The sequence below is a fragment of the Lampris incognitus genome, chromosome 4 (genome assembly GCF_029633865.1).
Source record: "Lampris incognitus isolate fLamInc1 chromosome 4, fLamInc1.hap2, whole genome shotgun sequence".
Classification (NCBI taxonomy): domain Eukaryota; kingdom Metazoa; phylum Chordata; class Actinopteri; order Lampriformes; family Lampridae; genus Lampris; species Lampris incognitus.
The window spans coordinates 32,281,630-32,307,531 of record NC_079214.1 but is presented as its reverse complement, the minus strand read 5'-3'; the positions used below and the strand labels follow the sequence as shown (position 1 = coordinate 32,307,531).

Genomic DNA, 25,902 nt, shown 5'->3' with positions numbered 1-25,902 from the left:
GTAATTGGCCAGATCAATTGGGCATAAGGGGGGGGGGGGGGTCCAAAAAAAAAAAGCTTTCATGACATGGATATTCATATATTAGTTACTGTTTTAAATAAGCCAGTGATAGAGAGTATCAAAAAAGAGCATTTATTTGCATGTAAAATGTCAGGTCCATAGCTTTAACACGTAATTGATAGCTTTACAAGTATTTCATCATGATTAGGCTTTAAAAAACTATCTACAAACTAGATTACAACAATCACACTACTCCTTTATATAAAGGGCGAAGTGCAACATCAAGCAAGGAACACACCCACAGGTCCCCCTCTGCCTGCCTGTCATTTCAAATACAGTCAATTTTGACAACAGGAGGGGGATTCCTGTAAATGTCTCCAGATTACAAGAAGCAAGGAAACTTCATTTCTCATGTTTGACCACAGGTTCATAAAAAATAAGACTTACAGTGTGTGGTGCGGGGGATCCCACAGAAATGAATAGCCGGCTTAACTTGGGTACCAAGTTCTCAAACCGTCGTTAACAAACCCCAGGCTATGGAAACTGCCGCAGCACATTATTCCAGTTGATTTTTGTATTTTATTTCTGTCCCAGGAAGTTGATTCTCTATGTCATCATTTGATTTTCTCCGGGGGGACCACTTCCATCAGCAGCTGGAGGTGCATGGTAATGGGACCTGGAGGGGGCGGAGGTCAAAAGACAGCTCAGTATCAGCACAGCTGGGATCAGTTCCCCTTCTACTCAATTTATTCAAAGTGTAAAATGAAACTGGAACAGAAATGCGGACACGTTCTTAGCTCAAGTATAGCCAGACTCCATCTGGCATTGTCGATATCTTTGACTCTTTGATTAACTTTATTGACCTGCTGAAATGTGGCCTTTTGTGCCTACAGCTGTAGCTGCTCTACAAAATTAATGATATGAATCCACTAGAATCTACACAAAGCCCCTGAGGCTAATAAAAACTTCTTTATGCATGAAATGTTACACACCTGGTATTGCAAATGTACTTAAAAGATGACTACATTATCTGCAAATTACCTAGCTGAGTCTCGCTATCACAGAAAAAAAATTACCATCCAACCACTTACTCATGAATTTCTGTGCCCAGCTGACCTTGTGGTAGACAAAAGGGTAATAAAGTAGGAGCCCGCTGAAGATGAAGATGGTGCAATAGAGGTACTCCAAATCTGGCTTATCAATGATAGGGGCTAGGACCAAGTAGCAGGACACTACCACCATTAGGAAAGCGAGGACTATTGGCACCTGTTGGGGAACATGCAAATACATTTAATGTTATGTAGATGTCAGTTCTATAAGAGAGAGGACTTTTTTTCTTTTTTCACTTTTCAGCAGTGTTGCTGCACTGTAACTGCAATGAGGACCCACAGGGAAAAGTTTGCAGTGTTTATAAAGGGCTGATGAAAGGTTGGGGGAGTTATTGACTTCTGACACAGTAAAAAGAGGAGTAAGCCTGACTCATGGTGACAGTGTTGCAGCTGTATCGCTATTTAGGCAGAGATGCATTGTTTGATGAGTTGACACTTGCACTGTCTAAAAGTTTGTATGTGATCATGCAATGATTTGAAGAGTCAAGTGCCCGGTGTGTAATTTTCTTAGTATACTGTCCAGCTGTCTACCAATAGTTGCCACTAGTACCACAATACCAGTATGGATGTTGAAGTCAAAGTCCATGTCCTCAGAAATCACAAAGACATAGTATTTTCCATTTCCCAGCTTTGCCTCCATTTGCTTGACCCCAGCTCACACACAAATATTGCACAGCTCTAGGCATCCAGGTGGTGTGGTGGTCTATTCCGTTGCCTACCAACACGGGGATGGCTGGTTCAAATCCCAGTGTTACCTCCGGTTTGGTTGGGTGTCCCTACAGACACAATTGGCCGTGTCTGCAGGTGGGAAGCCAGATGTGGGTATGTGTCCTGGTCGCTGCACTAGCGCCTCATCTGGTTGGTCGGGGTGCCTGTACGGGGGCGGAGGGCGAACTGGGGGGAATAGTGTGATCCTCCCACGCGCTACGTCCCCCTGTTGAAACTCCTCACTGTCAGGTGAAAAGAAGCGACTGGTGACTCCACATGTATCGGAGGAAGCATGTGGTAGTCTGCAGCCCTCCCCAGATCAGCAGAGGGGGTGGAGCAGCAACCGAGACGGCTTGGAAGAGTGGCGTAATTGGCCAAGTACAATTGGAAGAAAAAGGAGGGGGGGGGTGAATCCAAAAAATATATCTATATTGCACAGATCTTCTGCATACATGGTTGTTGTTACTGTAATTTATTGTGTCGTGGAAACTGACTTTCCTCTATCATACAGCTTTACCTTGACTGGTCTTGGTTGCTCCTTCCTGGTAAAGCGCATAACAATTAGAGCCAGGGCCGTCAGACCGTAGAATACCCACTGGGCAAAGCTGAAGTAGTTGATAAGGGTATTGATGTCTGCTGGGATGATATAGAAAATAGCCAAAATTCCCTGGAACATTGACAGAGAAACTGAAAGTAAACAACAAATTAGAGGTTGAAAATATCCTGAGGAAAAAAAGAGAGGGTTATTATTTATGGATTATGGGTTTATTTTTTTATCTTGCATGTTGAAACTTCAATAAGGTGTCAACCTGCACCTCTGCTAGCGGGCAGTGTATTTCATATCACTGTTGCAGGAGATAAAAAGCACACTTCTGCATTATTAAAAAATAACTTTATTATTGATGACCATGTAATCTGGAAACTACTGTGATAATAGCAAGTTTCCAAACTCATAGGCCAGTCAAGACAGAATCGAGTTTTGTCATGGAATATTGACAGTTGAAGGAAAACAGTTTATTTTTACTAATATGCAGCACTCACATTGAAAATGAGGGCAGGGGAGGGGGTAAGGTGCCTCAGACTGATGCAGGACAAGATTTTCACTGTGTGACCCTCTCTTCCCGCCACATAGGTCAGTCTGTGAAAAGAAATAAATGAACAGGGTTTTTTTTCAGTCTGCTGACTAAACAGACCCAACATGGGGCTATCGCTCGCTTTCTATTTCTCTCTCTCGCCATCTATTTCACGCTCTCTTTAAACAAGAATGTGAGTAAGTAATGCTTTATTAAGACCATCATTCCAAATAATCACAAATCTAATTTAAATCGCCTTATTTGTCATCTACAATGCACATGAATGAACACACGCACGCATGTACGCACTCACGCACACACACGGGCACAAATTCCTCCTCTCGTTTCTGTATCTTTTATCCTCTGCATGTTTTTCCTCCCTCACCTGCCAGCAGTGAAGCAACTCCCATTAGCAGAGCCAAATGTGGAGAAGACCACAAAAAGTGGGACGATCCAGGACATAGGGTGAAGGACTCTGTCGCCAAAGGTCTATGGGAGCACAAAAACATCCCTCAGAAGAGACAGGGCAGTAGAGTGAGTGATTACTGAGCCTTTTAAAGAGATGCAGTGCAACATACACACAGGAAAAGGAAACGAGAAGAGAAAAGAGCCATTTACTAACAAGACCTCAACCGCTGACCCACCACAGATTTATAATAAGCTCTGGATTGATGGCATAGTGATATATTGGTGGCTGTCATTAACTACTGCGACACCATCTTGGTCTTCCTTAGAAAATGAATTGTGTCTGGGGTTTCTGCCAGCTTGCCACTATGACGAGGTGCACAGCATATGGCTGCAAGACTATATTTTAAAAAGGATGCGGTAAATCTGTACACAGAAAATACTAACGTTAGAAGAAATAGTCATTTGTCATATGTTTATGGTTGTAATATCCTTTTTTACATGGATAATTGTTAACGGCATATTTTTTGGATTTAACACTATTAGTGCCATATGGTATTGAGCACAATGATAGGGTTATTATGGGCAGCATAAATGTCTACTGAGCAGGAAACAAATTGCTGGCCAAGTTCGTCCATTATCAGAGTCCGCTGCGACAACACTGATGTATGGAATAACAAGACGGTGTCACGGTGACTTCACAGATTTTACATCATCATCAATCCAGAGCTGATTATAGATCAGTGTGACCAACAGGCCAAGGAACGTTTTTGATAAAAACTTTCAATATCTCTCTCTCTGTCTCTGTCTCTGTCTGTCTGTCTGTCTGTCTCTCTGTCTCTCTCTCTCTCTCTCTCTATATATATATATACTTGTGTGTGTGTGTGTGCATGTGCGTGTGCGTGTGCGTGTGTGTGTGATGCAACTCTTAAAACAAGAGCACCATATTTTTGCAGAAATTTATGTAAAAAAAAAGCAATCAGTAAAAAGCAGTTAAAGTAAACCAATAAACATAAAAGCGGAAACACAATAGTAAAACCAAAGGCAGGGCAAAGACAAGTAAAAAAGGGAACTCTTAATTACCGAGGAGGTCTATAAAAGTGAGCTTTAGGGGGTTATTTAAAAGATAATACTAATTTAGCAAGCCTACACTCTCACTGGGAAAAGGGTCAGTCATGTTTTCAAACTAGACTTTGAGATAGCCATTAGGGCCCAGAGGTGTAAGGGTTTGAGGTTTAAAGGTTTGTGATATAGCTTTGCACCAGACCATGCATATATTAAAAGTTATCAGTGCAAACTTAGCCTTGAAGCTAACACCATCAGCTAACCAAAGTACTGTAAAACTATGATGATATGATGTTGTGATTCTGCTCCAGCAAAACCCCTGGCATTCTGGACAAGCTGCAGACTTATAGAAATATACATACGTGTAAGTTTAATGTGAGTATTTGGCTGCCTTCTTTTTGTTGTTGTTATTATTTTTCTCTTCTTACCACAGCAACAGCTGGAGACTGCAGCAGTTCCGTTGTGGTTATAACAGTGAAGTAAGCAACGTTGACCATCACGTAACACACAGATACCAGTGGAATCCCAATGAGGATGGACAATGGCATGTTCCTAGTACAGATCAGTTTAAGTTAGAAGAACACAGATTATTGTATGTTTTAAAACACCAAAAACATTTTTCATTCTTCACTGTTGGAAAATTGTTTTATCAAATATATATTTGATTCACTCATTAGGGCCACACCACAGTATGGCTGTCTGACTATGACCTAGAAAATGGACACCACCATGAATGAGGGTGTATGCTACACATGAATTGGAAACTAGAGGATGGAAGGTATATCAAACCTGGGCTCTGACCTGAAGAAATGCATTAAGCTATGTGTGCATATGTGGGAAAAAAAAGTTATGAAAGAACAAACTCCACTGGTTAAATTTTTTATGATGTAGTTTTGCAGTTGGCTAAAAGAAAAATGGTATTTAGGGCAGGGAGCCAGTGTTTCAGGGCTGTTGGTACCCTCCAAATTGAAGGACTTTATACAGAGGGTGTACATCTCTATCAAAAATCAAAAGCAAGACTCAAACCATTTCAGCTAAGAACAAGCCCATTTAAAATGTTCTGATGATCATATGTGTCTGAGGGGTCATCGGTATGTTTGTTTAATTTGTTGGCCTGTAACAGTTTTTTGCAGTTTAGTCACCAATGGTCCCAATTTCCACAAAAGTTGGGAAAATAATGCACCTTGTCTGTGAGTAATAATATTTATCAGTTGAGACAATCAATAAATAAATGTTTGCAAATGCCAAACAAACTATAATTAGTTTGCTTTACCTGTATGGGTCTTTTAGCTCTTCTGTGATAAAATTCAGTTGATTCCTGCAACAACAAAGAACACATTTATACAGAGGAAGAAGACATGGATTTAGGAAGACATTCATATGAAGAAGACATTATAGGATTTAGGAGGACATATAGATTCAGGAAGATAGTTATGGGAAGACAAGCTTTAGGAAGACAACGCATTCAGCAGTAGAACATATATCAAGGTAATGGAATAGATGAGGTCACGTGTTACCAGCCATCATAAGCCCAAAGTCCATTGTAGAATGCAAGCCCAATGGCCCCAAATGTAGTTGTTCCCCCCTCAAAAGAGTTCAAAAGATTTTCTGTTTTTCCTGAACACAAACACAAAGCAATCCATATAGTAATGATGTAACAGAAATCCTTCATCAAAGAGTAAAAGTAGGCAAATGCTGCATCATCTGTTCCCTGCCAAGCATCCATGAGGGACACATGCCTACCTTGTGCTAGCAGAACAATGCCAGCTCCCACTATGACAAGGATGATAAGAAGTTTGGCCGCAGTGAACACATTTTGGACGTAGTTGGCCAACTTGACACTTAAACAGTTCACTAGAACAATTGCCACTGTTGGAACACAAGAAGATCAGAAGTAATATGTCAGCCACAATCCAGTTACCTTGAGACCTGTTTTATCTTTGATGAGACTGAGATGTAAACATTTTCACTAACATTTTGTTCTCCATCTTTGTCCCCCTTTGCTTTGCACTAATATAAAGAGCTAGCCATCATAGCAGTTCTGCTGTATGCACTTGTTGGGCTATGTTTTCAGCTACAAACACAATGTATTTTATCTGGCATCACTTGTTTGGATGGTGTAATGACCTTCTTTTCACTCTCACAGACGATAACACTGTTTCTGAATTAGCCGTGGAACTTCGGCATGTTTATTTCGCTCCATGCATAACGTGCACATAATCCAACCGACTCTCGTCTACCTCCCCGCTCCCGTGGCTGCTCTGTTTACTATCCCATAGCTCCCTTTGTCCTTAAAGGTGTATTCCCCTAATACTGAACATCACATCCCTCCAACATTCCCAAGAAAGTAAACATTACATTCCTGCTATAGGATAGGGGTTGAAGTTTCTTTGTAACAAATCCCACTAGAGGTATCACAACATAAACTTTTTTTTATTATTAATAGCATACAAAAACCAAACTAATGCTCCACTACAACACAGTCCAAGGTGTTATGTTATGGCACAAAATCATTAAGGTACTCTGGCCGCTTCACGGCAACCCTTCTTGGGTAGCGAGGGGCGCCTGAGGTCACTGGGCCTGATGTTGGGTTGGGTTCATCATTGTAAACAAAGTCATTTGGGTCAGTCTCACTCCGCGTGCTGTTGTCCTCTCTCAGTGTACCAGTTGGACCAAGTGTGGGGGACACTCGCTTGAAGTGTGACGCATTTCTTGTCACCACCTGCTGCCCCCATTGAGCAGTGATCATTGTTCCTTTTGCTGCAGTGACTTGAAACAGCTCCGGATGGAAAAAGGACTGGAATTTGTTCTCTGGTCGCAGTCTTTTCACCAGCACTTGGTCACCCACTTTCAGAGCAGGGGATGGGCGACGGAAGTGTTTGTCGTGATGCCCTTTCATCTTCTCTTTTGCTTGTGTGTCTCTGGCTCTCATGAACTTGTCTGGAACTGTGTTTTGGACATTGGGTAGTGTTGTGCGCACCTGCCTGCTAAAGATGGCTGTGGCAGGTGGTTTCCCAGTGGTGCTGTGTGGGGTTGAAGTGATGCAGTGCTTGTTGAGTGTTTTTGCATTCAAGTGTGGCAATCTGGATCGTTTTTTTCAACATTTTCATAAAGCGCTCAACCTCCCCATTTGCTTGGGGCCAATAAGGGGTTATCTTTCTGTGGCGGAAACCTAGGTATGAAGCAACCCTGGAGAAGTCCTCAGAATTGAAAGGAGGACCATTGTCACTCTTGACAACTTCTGGGATGCCAAATAATGAGAACATGCTGTCTAGCTTTGGTATAACAGCTTTTGCAGATGTGGTGGACACCTTCTCCACCACCGGGAACCTTGAATAATCGTCCATCACTACAAGTAAGTACTCTCCATTTGGCAATGAGCAGAAATCCACACTCACCTCAGTCCAGGGTGCAGCTGGAAGGGGAGTCATCTGGAGTGGTGCGTGAGATTGTGTTGTGTTTGTCACTGCTTGGCAAGCAAGACAGGTTTTGACACAGTCTTCTGTCTTTTGGTCTATACCAGGGAACCACACTTTTTCCCTCAAAAGTTTATTTGTCTTTACCAACCCCTGGTGGCCTTCGTGAGCAATGTCAATCACTCGGTTATGCAGGGATGAGGGTATTACCAGCTTGTTACCTCTGAGAAGGAGATCAGATGTGGACACCATGAGCTCTGACCTCTGTGCATGAAAACATCAGAGGAGTGATTTTTGGGCTGGAGACATGTCTGCTGTCTGTTCCAGAAGAGTGTGCCACTGTCCTGTTCTGGCCACAGCTATGACCCGCTGGAGGCATGGGTCAGACTGTGTGGCAGTGTGGATCTCCTGCAGTGTCATAGCGCGGGGAACATCATGGTCAATGATGAAACGCACGTGTGCTTCAGCCAGCTCGGTGGCATGTGTGCTATTCGACTCGTGTGTGGGGACTGGGTGTCTGGAGAAGTAGTCTGCTGGGTTACCAACACCTGCCTTGTAGATCACAGAGAAGTTGAAGTTCTGTAGCTTTAGTAGCCAGCATTCAATTCTGGGAGGGGGAGAGGAAGATGGCTTGTTAAACATGGGCACCAGCGGCTTGTGGTCAGTAACCACTGTGAATGGGCATCCGAGTAGATATAGCTGGAAATGAAGGTAGCCCCAGATTATAGCTAAAGCCTCCCTCTCAGTCTGTGAGTATCGCTGTTCTGCAGGTGACAGTGTTTTGCTGGCATAGGCAAGTGTGTGCAGTGTACCATCAGAGTCAGTTTGGGTAAGAACAGCCCCTAGGCTTACAGGGCTTGCGTCCACAACAACTTCTGTGTGTTTCGATTGGTCAAAATAGGCCATGACTGTGTCGCTGCTCAGTGCATTTTTGAGTTTGTCAAAAGCTGTCTGGTGGGTTGGGGACCACTCCCACAGCTGGTCTTTCTTTGTGAGCTCTCTGAGAGGCTGTGTCAGGGTGGCTAGACCTGGAATGAAACGACCACAGTATGTGACAAGGCCAAGGAAACTTCTGACCTCTCCTGGGTTCCGTGGGGCTGGGGTCTCCTTGACTGCAGCCACCTTCTTGGGGTCCACTGAGATGCCTTGATCTGAGAATACATATCCGAAAAACTCCACCTTGGTCTTGTTGAAGTCACATTTGTCAGCATTGAGTGTGAGGTTACATTCACTGAGACGCGTAAGGACCGCCTCTAGGCTCTTGTCATGTTCTTCTTGACTAGTGCCATACACCAGCATGTCATCACTGACGTTCAGAACACCCGGGATGTCAGACAGTGTCTCTCTAATGGTGTTTTGGAAAATCTCTGCCGCTGAAGATATCCCAAAGTTGAGTCATTTGTAGCGCCTCAGGCCCACATGTGTTGTGAAGGTTGTTATGTAGCGGGAGTCAGGATGGAGTTCAATCTGGTGGTAGCCAGCTGTCAGATCGGGGCCGTGCCTATAGTCCCCGGGTCCTATATTCCCCGGGTCCTATGTTCCGAACATAGGACCCTTTCGAAAAAAAAAGGGTCCCATATTCCCCGTTTTCCCTTAAAAAGGTCCTATAATCCCAGTTGCAATAGACAACGGGGAACATAGGACCCTCTTTTGGAAAAAGGGTCCTATATTCCCCGCTGTTTCCAGGGGAACATAGGACCTTTTTCCAAATAAAGGGTCCTATATTCCCCGCTATTGCCAATCGAGGAACAAACCGGGGAACTTAGAACCCTTTTTGCAAATTATTTCCTTAACGGGTCCAAAATAATAAAAACTGGGGTCATGGCTGAGTTGTAGGCTATGACAATCTATTCCTCCGCTGATTAAATTAGGCCGTATTACCATTGTTGGCTGTTGTATATCTCAGGCCACCTTGAGTGTGTATCCAAATTCGGCCTAGAGGAAGCTGTAATTTGCTTTATTGTTATTTCTTACCAATATTTACTGCAGTAGGCCTAGTTAGTTGGCTCTCTGGCTCAGCATGGACAGTCGGCAATCAACGCAAGTTTGTCTTGCAGTAGGCCCACCTACCAGTATAACCTAGCCATTTCCACCTTCGCTCAGAGTTCAATTTGCACAGCACTGGACACTTCAGCCACTTTCTTGTTACTTTGCAGTTCGTTTTCCATATTAAATCACTTGGCAGACTTTCTTTCAAAAAGACTTTAATGATGAACTTTTTAGGCAGAGAACTTAGACCAGGACTTGGAATTTAGGACCAGCACAAAGTATCCCTCAACGGGGGCCGCCTACCTTACACAATAGGCTAATTGCCTAATAATAATAATATGTGCTTCTCAAAAAACTAAAGGCTTGTGGAGGTGCTAAACCAAAAACATGAATCAAAGACGAACATCAAAGGATGTAAGGTAACACTCACCAAATGGTAAAAAAATAACAGAGGCAGTCCTCTATTTCACCATTTTATTGTTTGGCATCAGTCATTAAGGTTTCTGAAGAAGACCACCCGGCCAAGTTAATGACTGATGCCAAACAAGGAAATGGTAAAATAGAGAATTGTGTCTTTTTTTTTCATTTGATGAGTGCTACCTTACATCCTTTGATGTTCTTCTTTAATAAGAATAATAATATTAATAGTAATAGTAATAATATCAATAATAATAATGATAAATAATAATAATAAATAAATAATAATAATAACAGCCTAATAATAATAATAATAATAATGATAATAATAATAATGATAATAATAGCCTAATTATAAAAGAGGCCTAATAACAAATAACAATTACAGGCATAATACTATCAATAGTAACACTGATAATAGGCTATTAATAACAAAATGCTTCTAGTAAAACCTTGGCTGAAAAAGGGTTGGTCTATGGCAGAAGCCCCCCAGAAAAGGCATGGTCTAAAACAAAAATCTCCAAGGCCTAACTAGCCTAACGTTAAGGCTTTTTTCTTCTTCAAAAAAGCAAAATGAGTAGTCCTAGTCCATTAGGCTACTCAACAAAGAGGGGCTAAAACCTCTACTCAGCCTATCTGAAAATGTGGTGGCTTACAGCCCTCCAATATGATTCCAAATGTCTGTGACCAGCATCCAGTTGACCCTTGAGCCGCAGGAGCCGGGCTCCAACCTCCTCCACTTGGGCTTCCGCCTTGGGGGAGCATCTCCTCGCTCCGCAATCGAGCACCTGCCGGTAGTGCCCAATTGTGCGCTGGCCCATCGGCGCATGCACCAGAGGGATAACGAAGCCATGCATGTTTCCAAGTACTGTAAAAACTTGGCTGAAGGGGTGGGGGCACGTTCTGAACGTTGCACCCATATATACGGTTCCACAGCCTCGCAGCTTCCTGATGTTTGCCTCTGTGGCAAACACAGCGATAGCCCACTCGTTGTCTTGGTGCAGCAGGAACTGTTCCCTGTCCCATGTTTCAGCCCATGCACCTTCGATGACGACATCCTCAAGTGTAGCTGGAATCGGGGGCATGACTGCTGCGCGTGCTCTGGCCATAACAGTCCTTACAGACTGGAATCCTTGTGGTGGTGGTCTGTCGCCGCCACCCTGGATTTGACGTTGCCGACGCTGCAGGACCCTTTGCGCATTATAGATCCTTCTGATTGGGACTGTTGGCTCCCTCGCAACTTCTGCAATCACCCCCTGTCGGAATTCTGCACGTAGTCCATGGGCCAGACGATATTTCGGTACACTCAAGGTGGCAAAACTTACTTATAATTTTTGAAAGGATCCATGTCTGTAGATGATATTTTGGTATGATAACCATTCCTGAGTGGCAGCTGTATCACAGTTATCAGCTCATGAAGTTAACCACCCCCTAAAGTAAATTGCATTTTAGACGCTGGTGCATATCCTGGTTTAGCCTCATGGTCAGGACATTTTTCAATGTTCTATAATATTGTCTTTGGTATCATTTTAAAGGGGACCTTCTTAGCTTTCATTCAAGCCCTGTTGTGGATATTTCTCACAAATATAGAGGTCACTTGAGCTCTTCAACCCGTCAATAACACACATCTTTCTGCAATTTTCGCCTAAACTATATACTTTCTTTTAGCCCTGTGGCATCTAGGAATATCAGGGACACAAAACACAAAAACTGGAATACTCACAGGACTGTAAAGATTCAGAAAATGTATAATATACCCATACTATTTCATTGTGTGAGGTGATTGTGAGCCTTAAATGAGAACTAGACCAAAGCCAGTTAGGTCACAAACTGGTCTCTATACATTTGTTTAAATACACAATCAAAATACATGATAAAAAGGAATACCATAGTGAGGTAATGAACTATTTTAATATTTTAAACAACATTGACATTTACATATACTTAGTCAATGATACATGTAATCCCATATCATTAGTGGGTATATGTAATGGTAATGGGTAGGGTAATGGGTATATGTGAATATGGTTACATTATTGTTATCAAGCTCTGGGTAACCAAGTCCAGAATCAACATCCTGTGCATCAATAGACTACTACCACAGTAATACCATCAGAATCATCACACTGTCATTCATCAAACTGCTCGTTTCTCTCATCATCTGACTCCCCAAGTTCAAAGTCCAGTTCTGGACCATCCTGCTGTTTTTGGTTACTGCAGGTCTGTAACCTGCACATGTCTGTGCATGGAAGTCCATTTGACAGGCACATGCAGCTTGGCATTTTGCATGAATGCACACACTTGCATGTTAGCATTTCCAAGACCACATCTGGTGCAGGTGGGGAGCGCATCCAGTAAATGGCCAGCTTGCCTTCATCGTCTGTCCATCCATACTCAGTAGGGCTTGGCACCACAGGGTTAGCCTGCAGACAGCACTTCCATATTGCTGCCTGATAGTTGGCTCGTTGAACATGCATAAAGAGACAGTCTCTACATGGTGGCAGCTGGCTGGACTCAACCTCTCCCCTTTTGGTGCAGAAGAGCTGGTAACGCAGTTTGTTCACCTCAGCAGTGCTGCTATTAGCAACATACATCCGACAGGTGAACTGCTCAATTTTCTGGAACAGCTCATCACTCACATTCCATGTCTGTCCCAGTTGACTAAAAGTCTCTTGGCAGGAAGTGTGCTTTCTCACTATCTTCAGGGCATTCAGCTTCCCTCGACCAGCGAATGCACTGACAGTGTCGCAGCCTGTGAAGGCATGTAAGCCAATTAGGCTGTCACAGATGCTGTCTCCAAGTGAACTTGCCAGTTTGGTGATGTTGACAAACCGTGTGCGGTTCTGAGTCCCACACTTCTGGTAGATGGGACAGGTGATGTCCTTCTGGAAGCCAAGACAAAGCACCATGACATCAGTGTCCTCAGCTGTGATGATAACTGACTTTGAGCCCGCATTTGCTGCATGCAATGTATGCAGGAGCAGACGGGTGTCAGCTTCTTCATGTGTGGAGTGCAGTTCTGCTGCTTCCTCACACCCATCTTCTGTCAACTTGTAGCAGGTTTCCTCACAGGTCATGTACAACACCTTGCCATGCAGCATAGCTCTGTATCGTGGGAGTTTCCACTCTTCCACCAGAAACTTGATGAGACTGGTCTTGTTGGAGGAACTGCACAGAAATTTTCTCCACTGCTGGACGTGGTGTCCCCCTGCAAGATTCTTGTACTGGAGAGTGATGTCTCCACCCCGGTTCAGTCGTTCAGCATCTTTGATCGAAGTCTGGTGATAGACATCAAAAACAACATCAATCCTCCCACTCTGTGCTCCCTCATGGAGGACCTGGGTCAAGGCTGACTCTGCCACCTGTGCAAAGGTTTTGTTGTTGCCATTCATTTTTTGGACCAGGCTCATCCCATCAATGATGGAAGTAGATGGGATTGGGATGTCTTCTGCAGGAGATACATTCTTTTCAAGCTCTCTGGCAAGTGCAGCCTTGTTTGTTTTTCGTAAGGACCCATCAGCATTTGCCAGTGCCCATGGTAGTGGGCCCAGTGGGTAGGCAAGGACATCCTTCAGATTCACCTTCCTGCTTTCAGCCACCAGGATCATGTGACTGAAAAGGTTTCTATCTGCCTTCAGAACCACATCCTGTGCTTTCTTTCCATGAGCTTGTTTTGTGCTGACATTGGAGAATGTTTTCAGACTTTGCTTGGTCATCTTGTCGTGGAATTTCACAGGTGGTGGGTCTGAATCTAACCTTGTTTGCTGGAATGCTTGGTAGGCCTCCTCTCCTTTCACAAGAGCTCTGAAGAGATCTATGGTCACATCAGGTGGAGCCATGTTGCCAGTGGAGAGGCTAACCAAATCAATCTCATCAGGGGACATAGGATTGAGCCAGTTATTCTCCATAAGGTCCATGAGAGACTGGACATCTGCTTCATCTCTCTTGATCCTTGGACTCTGTAGATCTGGATGAGACCATTTGCACCTGCCTTGACCTGTCAGGTCTCTCAGCTGTCTGAGGTACATGCTTCTATACTCAGCTGTGAGATAATATTTGGTCACAGCTCCTGGCTTCAAGCTGAATCCCTTTGTCCCTCCAGCTGTTTGGGTGTCTTTGTTCACCGTTTCTTCTACAGCTTGGTCAACAGGGATTCGGCCAAAGGGATTGGTGGAGCCCAGTTGGACTGAGAAGCCTCCTTCCATGAATTCTGTGTACACATCTGGGTGTGTGATGGGCAGCTCAGACATCTGGGCGTAGTAGTAGGGGAGGTAGCGTGCATAATTCATCCTGTCATAAGCAAAGCACCATGGGATCATTGCTCGAATGCTAGCCAAGTGTAGCATCCAGTCTCCCTCTCTGGATGCTCGGATGAGCCCCAACAAGATTTCAACCATGTCCAAATAGGACATCCAGAAGTTCGAGAGGCTGCCGTTTCCACCTCTAAGGAACTCACGGTAGACTTCAAATAGGTCCATGATGCGTGTACAAGAGCTGTTCTCGAGGACCTCCTTCAAAGCATGTTGTGAGACTTCTTTCCCAAGGCTGTCAATGGTCTTCAGTGTCTCATTCAGGTGAACCATGTCATTCCTGTGAGTTTCTTCCAACCAGGACAGGAAACCATTCAAGGTCAGTCGCATGAGAGCCTCATACAGGAGCTTGTGTAGTCGCACTGCCCTGTTGTACTTGCGGCCATCCATAACACCAGCAATTGAGCCTTCTGCAATCATGCCAGACTCAATGCAGAGGTCTCTGAGTCCAGCATCTTGGAAACGCTTTCCTATTATTGCCAGCAGTGTGCAGATGGTGTGGAATACCCCAAGCCCAACGATGATATCATGGAACTTGTCATGGTGTTTCCATGTGATCTCGACAGCCTTCGCATACAGGGCTTGGTCAAAGACACAGACAATCTTCCTCAGGCCTAAGCACTGCATGATGCTCAGTGACTGGTTAAGCACCTCGTTGACAGTAGACATTTGTGTCGCTGGAGCATTGATGGTAGGCAGATAGCCTATATTGTCGGGGATGACCGTCATCTCTCCTCGAGTCAGGATGTTGAAGCCTGTCCAGCTGCTGACTGACTGTTCTTCTTGTTGTGACATGCGTGCTAGGACCCAAAGAAGGTTTTTCTCTCTGGCAAGCTTAGTATTGGCTGCAGTATCGGCATCTGACTTTTTGCTTTGTGGTGGCCCTACCCGTTGTCCAGCATTGTAAGTTGGTAACATTGGTGGGGGTCCATCAATGCTTCTCTTCTTTGTTTTGGGAACATTGGGCATGGGTTGGACAGGAAGTGGGTTGACTGGCTTTGCTTGCACAGCAATCCCATTGACTCTGTGAGATGTTCCCTCACCACTGACAGTTTCTTCAAGACGGTCGATATTGTCCCTGGCTAAAGTTGTGAATATGCCAGGATGGATGTTAGCTGGAAGGGCAATGCCACTTCCTGATGATGAGAGTTTCTGGAGACACAGGGCAGTGTTGATCTCTTCCATCTGTGAATAGGACACACTGTGACCAAGTCGGTTGAGGATGTTTATCAACTCTACATTTCCTGTCAACGATTTGACACTGAATGGCAGAACAATGTGCTTGGAAGGCTTGGTATTTCCACATGTCACTGCATATACTATGTCATGGCCAAATGACTGCAGAAGGCACTGCACTCTCTGGGATGTATGATCAGGATCATTTGAGCCTGTGAGTAGAGAGTACAGAAAGATAATGAGCGACTCTGGAATGGTAGGACATTCTGCTTCTGGTTTGACTTCAGGCGGCCAGGTTTGAGGAACATCTTGACTTTTAATGTCTGCTCTCAATTTGATGGCTGCTTTGGCTATAACATCTTGTGCACTGACACTTTTCAGGGTCTGCAGCTCCCTTTTGAGAGACTGATTTTCTTTGGCAAGTTCCCTCATGGACAAGTTATCGGGATAGAGGAGGAATTTTCCTTTCTCATCAGGGAATATCTGCAAGGCTCCAGCAAACTCACTCTCCAGGTTTCGCCTTATGTGCTTCTTGGTTGATTCCTTGACTTGGGCAATGCCTTGGGAGTTCATTGAAGCTACCAGTCTAGAAGAGAGATCAGTCATTGTCATCACTTGAGGATTGCCAAAAAGCTCCATCCTGATGAAGAGGAACAGCTCATTGTATGCCTTATTCACAGCAGCTTCATACTGGGCTGCAGCATCATCATCTTCATTGCTGGCAACCTCTCCTTTGGAAACCTCTTCTTTGGTGTAAAGTCTATAGCATGACCTGTGGTAGTGCCCTTCAGCTGCTACAAGGTCTCTACTCACAATGGCAAGGATTCTGCTGTCCCTTTTCTTTGTGGCTGCACTCCTGATCTTTGCATCAGCTCGCAGTTCTCGACACTGCACCAGTACTTCTCTCGTATTCTGTCTCTTGGAATATTTGCTGTTTTTCTGACAAAATATGCACTCTGCATCATAAGTCCTAGATGTACTTGGAGCATGTCGAGCTACTCTCTTAGATTGTTTCTCTTCAGCAGAGACACAACTTTTCTTTTCTTTTGCAAGGAGGCCATCAAGAATTTGCTTCATAGTGAAGATACTGCGACACTTTCTGTGGTAGTAGATTGCTGGAATCTGTCCCTCAGGAATGTCTTTTGCCAGTTTCAAAACTGGTGCATGATTTCGTATCTGAGCTGCCCTGAGCAGAGTTCTCCATGAGTCGACACTTTGTAGTGAAACCAGCTTATCTGTATCATCAGAACAGTGGATAATGCACTCCACCCGTGGGCGCTTTGATATTGGGTAAAAACTTGCTTGTTCACCAGTGGCCATATTCAGTCAGTTTTCACCTGCCACATACAAACAAATACATGTAACTTAGGTGTATGAACACTACTAAAACAAAGTTTACTTTGCTTCACCAGCGTCATATTACCATTATTTATCTTACATAGCCACAAATAGATACATTACCTAGTTGCTATGCAACAGCTGTATTTTGTCCACATGAGGCCGCTAAAATCAACACAAGATGAAAGTTCCTCGTAGCCACTTTAACTAATCATATTAACATATACATTAAAAGAACATGCTAACATTATGGGAAATTAGCTTACAATCTTCTCCAGAGTGAGACAAGAAGATAGATACCAGTTTCCTCTATATGTGTTTAGTAGAAAGCTATCTGGCTGCACGTTAGCCTAGCTTAGCACAATGAATGGAAGTACACAGTACTGGTTATCCTTGGTTGTTGGCCAACTAAGAACTGTCCCAGAGTTTAAGCTAGGCTAATCAGTACCAGGGGTGTTGAAATGCTATATTTGTAAAAATCTGGGCAAATACAAAATCGTGAGACGCACAGAAACAGGTTTCCTGAAAGAAAAATGAAATAGCTGCTCATTTGGAAAGGTTATCATGTATTATTTTACTTCTGTTAGTGTACCAAATAAAATGGCACCAGTGAAGTTGTGTCACCATGGGTGATATCGATATCTGGTCTGACCCATGGACTAACTGGCTTTGGTCTAGTTAGTTTCTTAGTAATAATGCCCTTCTAATTTAAGGTTCAAAATCACCTCACACAATGAAATAGTATGAGTATATTATACATTTCCTGAATCTTTACAGTCCTGTGAGTATTCCAGTTTTTGTGTTTTGTGTCCCTGATATTCCTAGATGCCACAGGGCTAAAAGAAAGTATATAGTTTAGGCGAACATTGCAGAAAGATGTGTGTTATTGACGGGTTGAAGAGCTCAAGTGACCTCTATATTTGTGAGAAATATCCACAACAGGGCTTGAATGAAAGCTAAGAAGGTCCCCTTTAAAATGATACCAAAGACAATATTATAGAACATTGAAAAATGTCCTGACCATGAGGCTAAACCAGGATATGCACCAGCGTCTAAAATGCAATTTACTTTAGGGGGTGGTTAACTTCATGAGCTGATAACTGTGATACAGCTGCCACTCAGGAATGGTTATCATACCAAAATATCATCTACAGACATGGATCCTTTCAAAAATTATAAGTAAGTTTTGCCACCTTGAGTGTACCGAAATAGGACATTTTGGGTTCTGGCCCATGGACTAACGGTGCACCATTTCTCCGTCAGGGGGATGCACGTGTTCCCCAACATCGTGCACAATAATGTTAGCATCCACGTCCTCCACTTCAAATCTATTTGTGATCAGTGGCACTCTACAGTTCCACCTCCAGCACCTCCATCTAATGGTTTCTTGATTGGTGCGGTGCTTCTGATATCTGAAGTTCTCATGTACCAACACTTTGCCCCCTCGATCACCATCCATAACTATCGCCATTGTTTGTCTTCTTGTAGGCTAGTAAGCACATGATAGTGAGTCCACGAGTTATCGCCGATAACAACCGATTGTTGCAAATTGTTGCAAGTTGGCGGGCGGTTTAGACATTGGTGAATATTGATCATGTGGTTTAGAACGCCAGGAAACTTGCGTGCAGATGACCACACATCCACGACAAGTTTTAAATATTTCCAAACTCGAAATCATGTGTGCATTTGGCTATTTATAAATTATTTTTCGAGCAATATGTGTTTTGTGATTCAGCTTTAGCGTTGTTGATTAGCCTTTCATTCATATTTTGTCAAAAAGGCGTATTCATTAGCCTAGGCCTATGTCCCGTTATTTCTGTAGCATACAGCATCTTAGAATCTTAAGAGACCAGGCAGATATTGTTATTATTTTATTGTTATTACCATGCTATATTAGCCTACTTTATAATTATAAATATTTCAATTATCCAATTTTTAGCATTTCTAATATAAGGCTATATTGTTATTATTATTATTATCATCATCATCATCATCATTATTATTATTATTATTGTCATTATTATTATGTTATTATTATTATCATTACAATTATGATGCTTAAAGGGCCTTACTGAGCAGATGGTTTCTATCTAATATCTGTCAGATGCTTTTCCCAATAAGCTGGTGTGGTTATGATGGGAACGACGGCTTTCTAGGGAACATAGAAAAAGTGGGTCGGAATTGGCCTATTGTCGATATCAGCTAGCTTACGCAGGAGTCTATCCCTGGTACAATGCGCTAGACCTCTGGGAGATGGACTGCTGAGGACGGAACACAACACCTATCCTCAGCTCCCAGCACTTCTCGCACAATGTGCTACTCCTCATACGCTGAGTTGGCGGTACCCGGGATCGAACTCACGACCTTGCGATCCATAGGCGAGAGCTCTACCAACTGAGCTATGCCCGGGTACAATTGCCCAAGGAACATAGGCTTACTATATTACATTCAGACACAGACGAGCCAGCTCACCTACTCGGCGAGGCGCATTTTCCTTGATAAGTGACACATTTCACGCATAAATATCAGAGAACTACCGGGGTGGGTTATGCGCCCAAATATAGGCTATAGCCTAATAAGTTGAAATTGGTTTAGTGTCGAAAGTTTCCACATACTTTAGCCAACCTGGACTTTGTGAATTCGTTTTTGTGATATAAAAATAGAAATCGTATGATTCATTGTCTTCTTAATAATCTGCCCTAAATAATGCATTATTGAAAATGCACTTTTTGCGCCAAACAGCGTCAAACCTGCTGACCGGGGAACATAGTGTGGTGGACAGGACTACGCGCTGGCCTGAAGCTGTTCCCCTGGCATCCACGACGTCTGCTGATGTGGCCCGGGCTTTTATTGGGTCGTGGGTCTCACGTTTCGGTACGCCTTCCGACCTTTCATCTGACCGCGGGCCACAGTTTACCTCAGAGCTATGGAATGCTGTGGGTGAGGCTCTGGGCGTCAAGCTTCATCGCACTACCGCCTACCACCCTCAGGCGAACGGCCTATGTGAGCGCTTCCACCGGTCCATGAGGGCTGCGCTTCGGGCTACTCTCAAGGACTGCAACTGGGTCGACAAGCTCCCATGGGTCATGCTGGGCCTGCGGACGGCCCCAAAGGAAGACCTACAAGCCTCCTCTGCGGAGCTGGTGTACGGCACGCCGCTGCGAGTCCCAGGCGATTTCATGCCCAATGCAACGCGTCCCTGGTCAGCTGTGGACCAACGAGCCTCCTTGCTGGACGGGGTCAGAGCTTTCACACCCGTCCCTACCGCCCAACACGGCGTTCCGGTGTCCCAGGTGCCCCCAGGTCTGCAGTCAGCGGACTACGTGTTCATCCGTCACGACGCACACCGCCCCCCTCTGCAACCCCCTTATGACGGCCCCTTCCGCGTCCTGGAACGGGGAACTAAGCACCTGGTGGTGGATTTTGGGGGCACGGCCGAGCATGTTTCAGTGGACCGAGTTAAACCCGCACACCTGGACTTGACGCAGCCGTTGGAGTTAGCCCAACCTCCTCGTCGCGGTCGTCCCCCGGCTCCGCCTCCTCCCCCCGTGGAGGCCCGAGCTGCCTCTTCTGCTCCTCAGGCCGACCTCCACAGGCCCGCGTCAATGCCTCCCAGAGACACTCCGGCCCCTGTTATCCGGAGCCGCCGCGGACGGCCTGTCGTCCCCCCGCGCCTGCCTGACTTCGATTACTAGGGCGAATTCTGGGGGGGCTCATGTGGTGGACACGTATTGGGGACAGAATTCAACCCAGGAACTAAGGGTTAAGTCATGGTTGCCCTGGCAGGTTAACGCAGGGTTAAGTTATGGTTGTCCAGCCAGTTTTCTGGTTATTCTTGCCACCTCCACTCAGTCGAGCTGTGGGTTTTGTTTGTCTCGCTGATTTACCGTGGATTAAAGAAAGTTGCCTACACGGCTAAAGTGTGAACCTACGGTCTTCTCCGGTCCCATGTTTCCCTGCACATACAAAACGGGGAACGTAGGACCCTTTTGGGGAAAAGTGGGAAATATAGGGCCCTCTGTATACAAAAAGGTCCGATATTCCCCGGTCTCATACAAAGCGGGGAACATAGGACCCGGGGACTATAGGACCCGGGGACTATAGGGAGGACCCCGTCAGATCAAATGTGGAAAACACTTTTGCCCCATTGAGGTCTGCTAGAATGTCGTCCACTGTGGGAGTGAGGTGCCTCTCACGCTTGATGGCTTCGTTTGGGCGTCTCATGTCAACACACAGTCTGATTTTTCCTGGTTGTTTGGGCTTTGGAGCTACTACCACCGGAGAGACCCATGGCGTGGGGCCTTCAACACGTTCGATGATGTCTAGCGCCTCTAGTTTCTCCAGCTCCTGTTCCACTAGCTGTCTCATGTGGAAGGGGATGCGCCTGTGTTGTTGAGCCACGGGCTGCACTGTAGTGTCAATGTGGATTTTCACTTGGTGATCCTTGAGCTTTCCAATGCCTTGAAAAACGGTGGGGAATTTTTTTTGGAGCATGAACGGCACACGTACATTGTTGACCAGGCGGACTAGGTCGAGGGCAACTGCTGTCTGGCAGCTTACTACAGGAATCGCTGGCTTGTCGACCACGAAGAATGTTTCTCTGACAATTCTGTCTCGGAAGCTGAGTTGTGAGCAGAATTGCCCGCGCACTGGCAGAGGCGTGCGGGAGCCATAAGCAAAAATCTGGACTGATGTGTTCTGCAGTACTGTGCGGGCTGGGAGTGATTGAAATGTGCAATAGTCCATTAAATTGACTGAGGCTCCTGTATCTACCAGCACTTCGAGAGGCGACCCATTTATCTGAATGGTCTGTTTCGGCGATGTGATAGCTGGGTCTTTCAGTGTAAAAAGATATCTGGGGGAGTGGTCTGTGCTGTCTTCATTGGGACGCGGTGAGTGGGCATTTGATTTTGAGGTGTCATCTGACTGTCGACATTGTACATAGTTCATACTTTGTCTTGAGCGCGACCGGCACATTTTTGAGAAATGATTTCGTTTGCCACAATTGCGACATGCAAGCCCACGTGCTGGGCAGTCACCTTGATGATGGAATGAGCCACCGCAGTTGAAGCACTCACGTCCGTGCGCGCCTGGGGCCGTATGTGCAGGCTGCCGGGCAGAATGAGCAGGTTGCCTAGCCCGCTGATTCCTGCGGTCTCGGTGGCGCAGAGCCAAAATACCATCCGAAACGGTGTCTGATCGTTTCTCCATTTCACGTGCTTGTTGTTCAGACGCTTCTTCCAGCCTGGCTAGTTCCAGGAGTTTTGTCAGATTCACCGTGGGATCAGTGAGAGCTTTTCTCCTAAGCTTGTGCGATACGCAGGTTTGCGCAATGTGGCGTCTTATTTCTGCGTCAACATCAGAGAACTCACAGGATACTGCAAGTGTGCATAAGCGGACATAGTATTCCCCGACGGTTTCATTTCCAGACTGTGCAGATTGCCTAAACTTGTACACCTCAAAATCAACATTCCTCTTTGGTGAAAAATAAGTCTCAAGTGCCTTAACGGCTTTATCAAAGTCTTTAGCGACTCCCTTATCGGGTAGCGTCACAAAAATGTCATATACCTGTTCGCCCGCATAATGAAGTAGCATGGCACGTTTCCTAGTATTGTCTTTGATGTCCATGGCCAACAAGAAATTTTCGAAACGAGCCGTCCATTTCTCCCATCTAGTTCCCAACGTCCCCGGGGCACCTCCATGGATATCAAACGCCGGGAACGCGTCGCTCGACGCGAAAAACGTTGCCATGATGAGATGGCGGGTGACTTGGGTGAATTTGTTGATTCGTGCTAGCTAGCTCAGCTAATGCAGTTAGCTGAACGTTACTACCCTTTTGTTACTACTGATTAGAGTTCATAATTCAATCCACAAAGTCCTCGTCGCCATTGTAATGACCTTCTTTTCACTCTCACAGACGATAACACCATTTCTGAATTAGCCGTGGAACTTCGGCATGTTTATTTCGCTCCATGCATAACGTGCACATAATACAACTGACTCTCGTCTGCCTCCCCGCTCCCGTGGCTGCTTTGTTTACTATCCCATAACTCCCTTTGTCCTTAAAGGTGTATTCCCCTAATACTGAACGTCACAGATGGGTGCAGCTGCAATGGGTGATGACTGATCATCCATAATGAGTACTACTGTAGATGACGTCTACTTCTATGGAGCAACAAATATGAAACAGACAACTCACATATAGCTGCTGCAGCAAGGCACTTGGTGACTACAAGAGGAGGACTGCAACCTGGGTAGAAAGGTGTGGAAGCGTACTCTGCAAAACTGAGGGAGATTATGGCGAAGGAGGAGGGCTTCAAAACCATGGCAGTGGTCCAGGAGTACAGGTAAGCCATAATGGAACCATAGGCCTCCATTAGATATGGATACTCTCCCCCAGATTTGGTGATCATGGTGCCGAGCTCAACATAACACAAGGCCCCTGAAACAACCACACACACACACACACACACACACACACACACACACACACACACACACACACACACACACACACACACACACACACACACACACACATATATATATATACATATGCAATCACACACACACACACATATATACATACACACACACAACTAGTTACACTTAGTTACACGTAGTTATACTTTATTTTACATCCATTTGGTTAAAAGGAAATTGGTTCATTCTGTTGTCTACATTGCCCAGATGTAGGGAACACAATGCCCAGGGAATTTAACACTCTACCTTTATATTTTGGGCAAATTTTTCAAGTCTTGCTTTGTAATGCAAAATTCTTGACATTCTCTCAGTCAACAAAACCTCTTGTAGTAATATGACTGTGCAGAGATTAATGTCAGAATTCATCTGTGTTGTTTTTGACCCCAAACAGCATTGCATTCGAGTACAGCTTGAGAATACATGGTTACAATGCATTCACCAGTACCTAAGCATAATTAACAATTAAATGATTTTGCTTACCCTTTACTGGATCATCTGTTTACTGTGTATATCAAACCAGCCTACCAACTAATATTTCCAATATGTAGTTTTATTACAGACACAGGTTTCTTCTTTTGGTGTCTTTTTTTAAACATATTTTATGTGATTTTACAGCTTTTTCTGAGATTTCTCAGAGAATGAAATTACACACATGCTTTGAGGTAATGTAGAAATGTGTGCGCGTGTGTGTGTGTGTGTGTGTGTGTGTGTGTGTGTGTGTGTGTGTGTGTGTGTGTGTGTGTGTGTGTGTGCATTCGCATGTACACATATTTGCACAGGGATCTGGTCATTTCTCTCACCCACAGTAGCCAATACCCCACAGGCAGCCCAGACAAGCAGGCATGGCCCCACTGCCCCTGTATACAGCAGCACAGCCTTAGGAGAAATGAAGATTCCTGAGCCAATCATAGTCCCTACGATCAGGGAGATACCACTCACCAGGCCCACCTACACACACACACGGAAAAAAAACATGAGAAACATAACATATGTGCTGGCAAGAAGCATTGCAGTCATGAGAAAAGCAAGTCACATTCTGGATCATAAATCATTGCACACTATTGTTTATTTATTTTACCATCTCTGATCTACTGTGTGGAGGTAGGGGTAACACCTACAAAACCAACCTACAACCATTATGTATACTACAAAAAAGAGCCATAAGGATAGTTAATAATGTAGGATATCGTGAACACCAACAAGCTATTTTTAAAGTCAAGTGCCTTGAAGTTCAGGGTTTTAGTAGAATTTAACACAGCACAAATAATGTTCAAAGCAAGAAACAATCTACTACCGAGTAATATACACAAAAAAAACATTTTCAGATAGAGAAGGGGAATATAATTTGAGAGGGAAATTAAATTTCAAGAAATTATGTGTTTGGACAACTTTGAAGAGCATGGGCCTTTCAATCCATGGGCTAAAGTTGTGGAACAGTTTGAGCATGGAACTCAAACAAAGTACAAACATTACACAGTTCAAGAAGTAGAAATGACTGATTTTCAAGCGATATAGGGACGGCGAAAAGTTGTGTTAACCGTTAAAGTTTTACTTATCTCCAAACATTCCTAATCAATTTTTTTTCATTTTCCTTCATATGACACCGAGTGATGTCTGGGTTGTTATATATATATGTATCCAGTGATTTAAGTAAGATTTTGCTCCTTATTTGTTGAGCACTTTTCCCACCATTTTATTTTATTTTTTTATTGTCGTATTTTTTTATACATTTTTCTTTTCTTTTTTCTGTTTCTTTTTGTAATACATAGTAGCTGAATTAACTTAAGAGTAGGTGATAAGGGGTAGGAAAAAAATAAATGTACGTATACTTCCCTCCTACTCCTTTTCAAACATGTAACAACTTATCTGATGCATATGGAGATTTGTTCACTGAGTTTGATGTGTGGATTTGTTGATCACTTCAGATTATTGGCAATGGATTATCTGTATGTTATATCCTGCTTAGTTACATATTTTAAACAAATCATCATTCAGTCATTCAAATTTAGACGCAGACATGGGCAAAGACACTGCATGGAGGGTAGTGTGTGAGGCCACCACAAACATACGTTCGCACTGCCACCTTCTCACACCAGTACTGGCTGAGAAGGGCTAATTAACCCCATGTATCTGTTTGTTTCAGTAAGCATCTGGAGGGGAAACACTGAGCGTGCAGTGCTGACTTCACATGGAAATGTACTTTCAATTTCATCTTGGTCAATACACCACTGTATGGGTCAGCCTCACAGAGGGTGGGTTACCTACCTAGGAGATAGTTTAGCATATTAACCAACACCTCTGGCAGATGCAGCAGTAGTGGTTACAAGTATTGCCATCTATTAGAGATAGATTGGCCTGTTTCCATTTGCAGTACTTGTTTTACACCTTTATGGCATACCTTGCATAATGATAA

At 44.3% G+C, this 25,902-nt stretch overlaps 1 protein-coding gene across 1 annotated transcript in view; it reads right to left on the bottom strand.

Annotated features, from left to right (window-relative positions):
- Positions 1-365: 365 nt before the first annotated feature.
- slc7a9 (solute carrier family 7 member 9) overlaps positions 366-25,902 on the bottom strand; it is a 37,555-nt gene continuing 12,018 nt past the window's right edge. The window contains exons 2-12 of the mRNA XM_056279138.1: positions 24,290-24,437; positions 23,206-23,448; positions 6,104-6,229; positions 5,878-5,977; positions 5,634-5,678; positions 4,789-4,912; positions 3,276-3,379; positions 2,859-2,955; positions 2,335-2,484; positions 1,092-1,266; positions 366-676 (exon numbers count right to left, since the gene is read on the bottom strand). Coding sequence (XP_056135113.1) covers positions 615-676; positions 1,092-1,266; positions 2,335-2,484; positions 2,859-2,955; positions 3,276-3,379; positions 4,789-4,912; positions 5,634-5,678; positions 5,878-5,977; positions 6,104-6,229; positions 23,206-23,448; positions 24,290-24,437 — 1,374 coding nt within the window. The 3' untranslated portion in view covers positions 366-614. The remainder of the gene's footprint in view (positions 677-1,091; positions 1,267-2,334; positions 2,485-2,858; positions 2,956-3,275; positions 3,380-4,788; positions 4,913-5,633; positions 5,679-5,877; positions 5,978-6,103; positions 6,230-23,205; positions 23,449-24,289; positions 24,438-25,902) is intronic.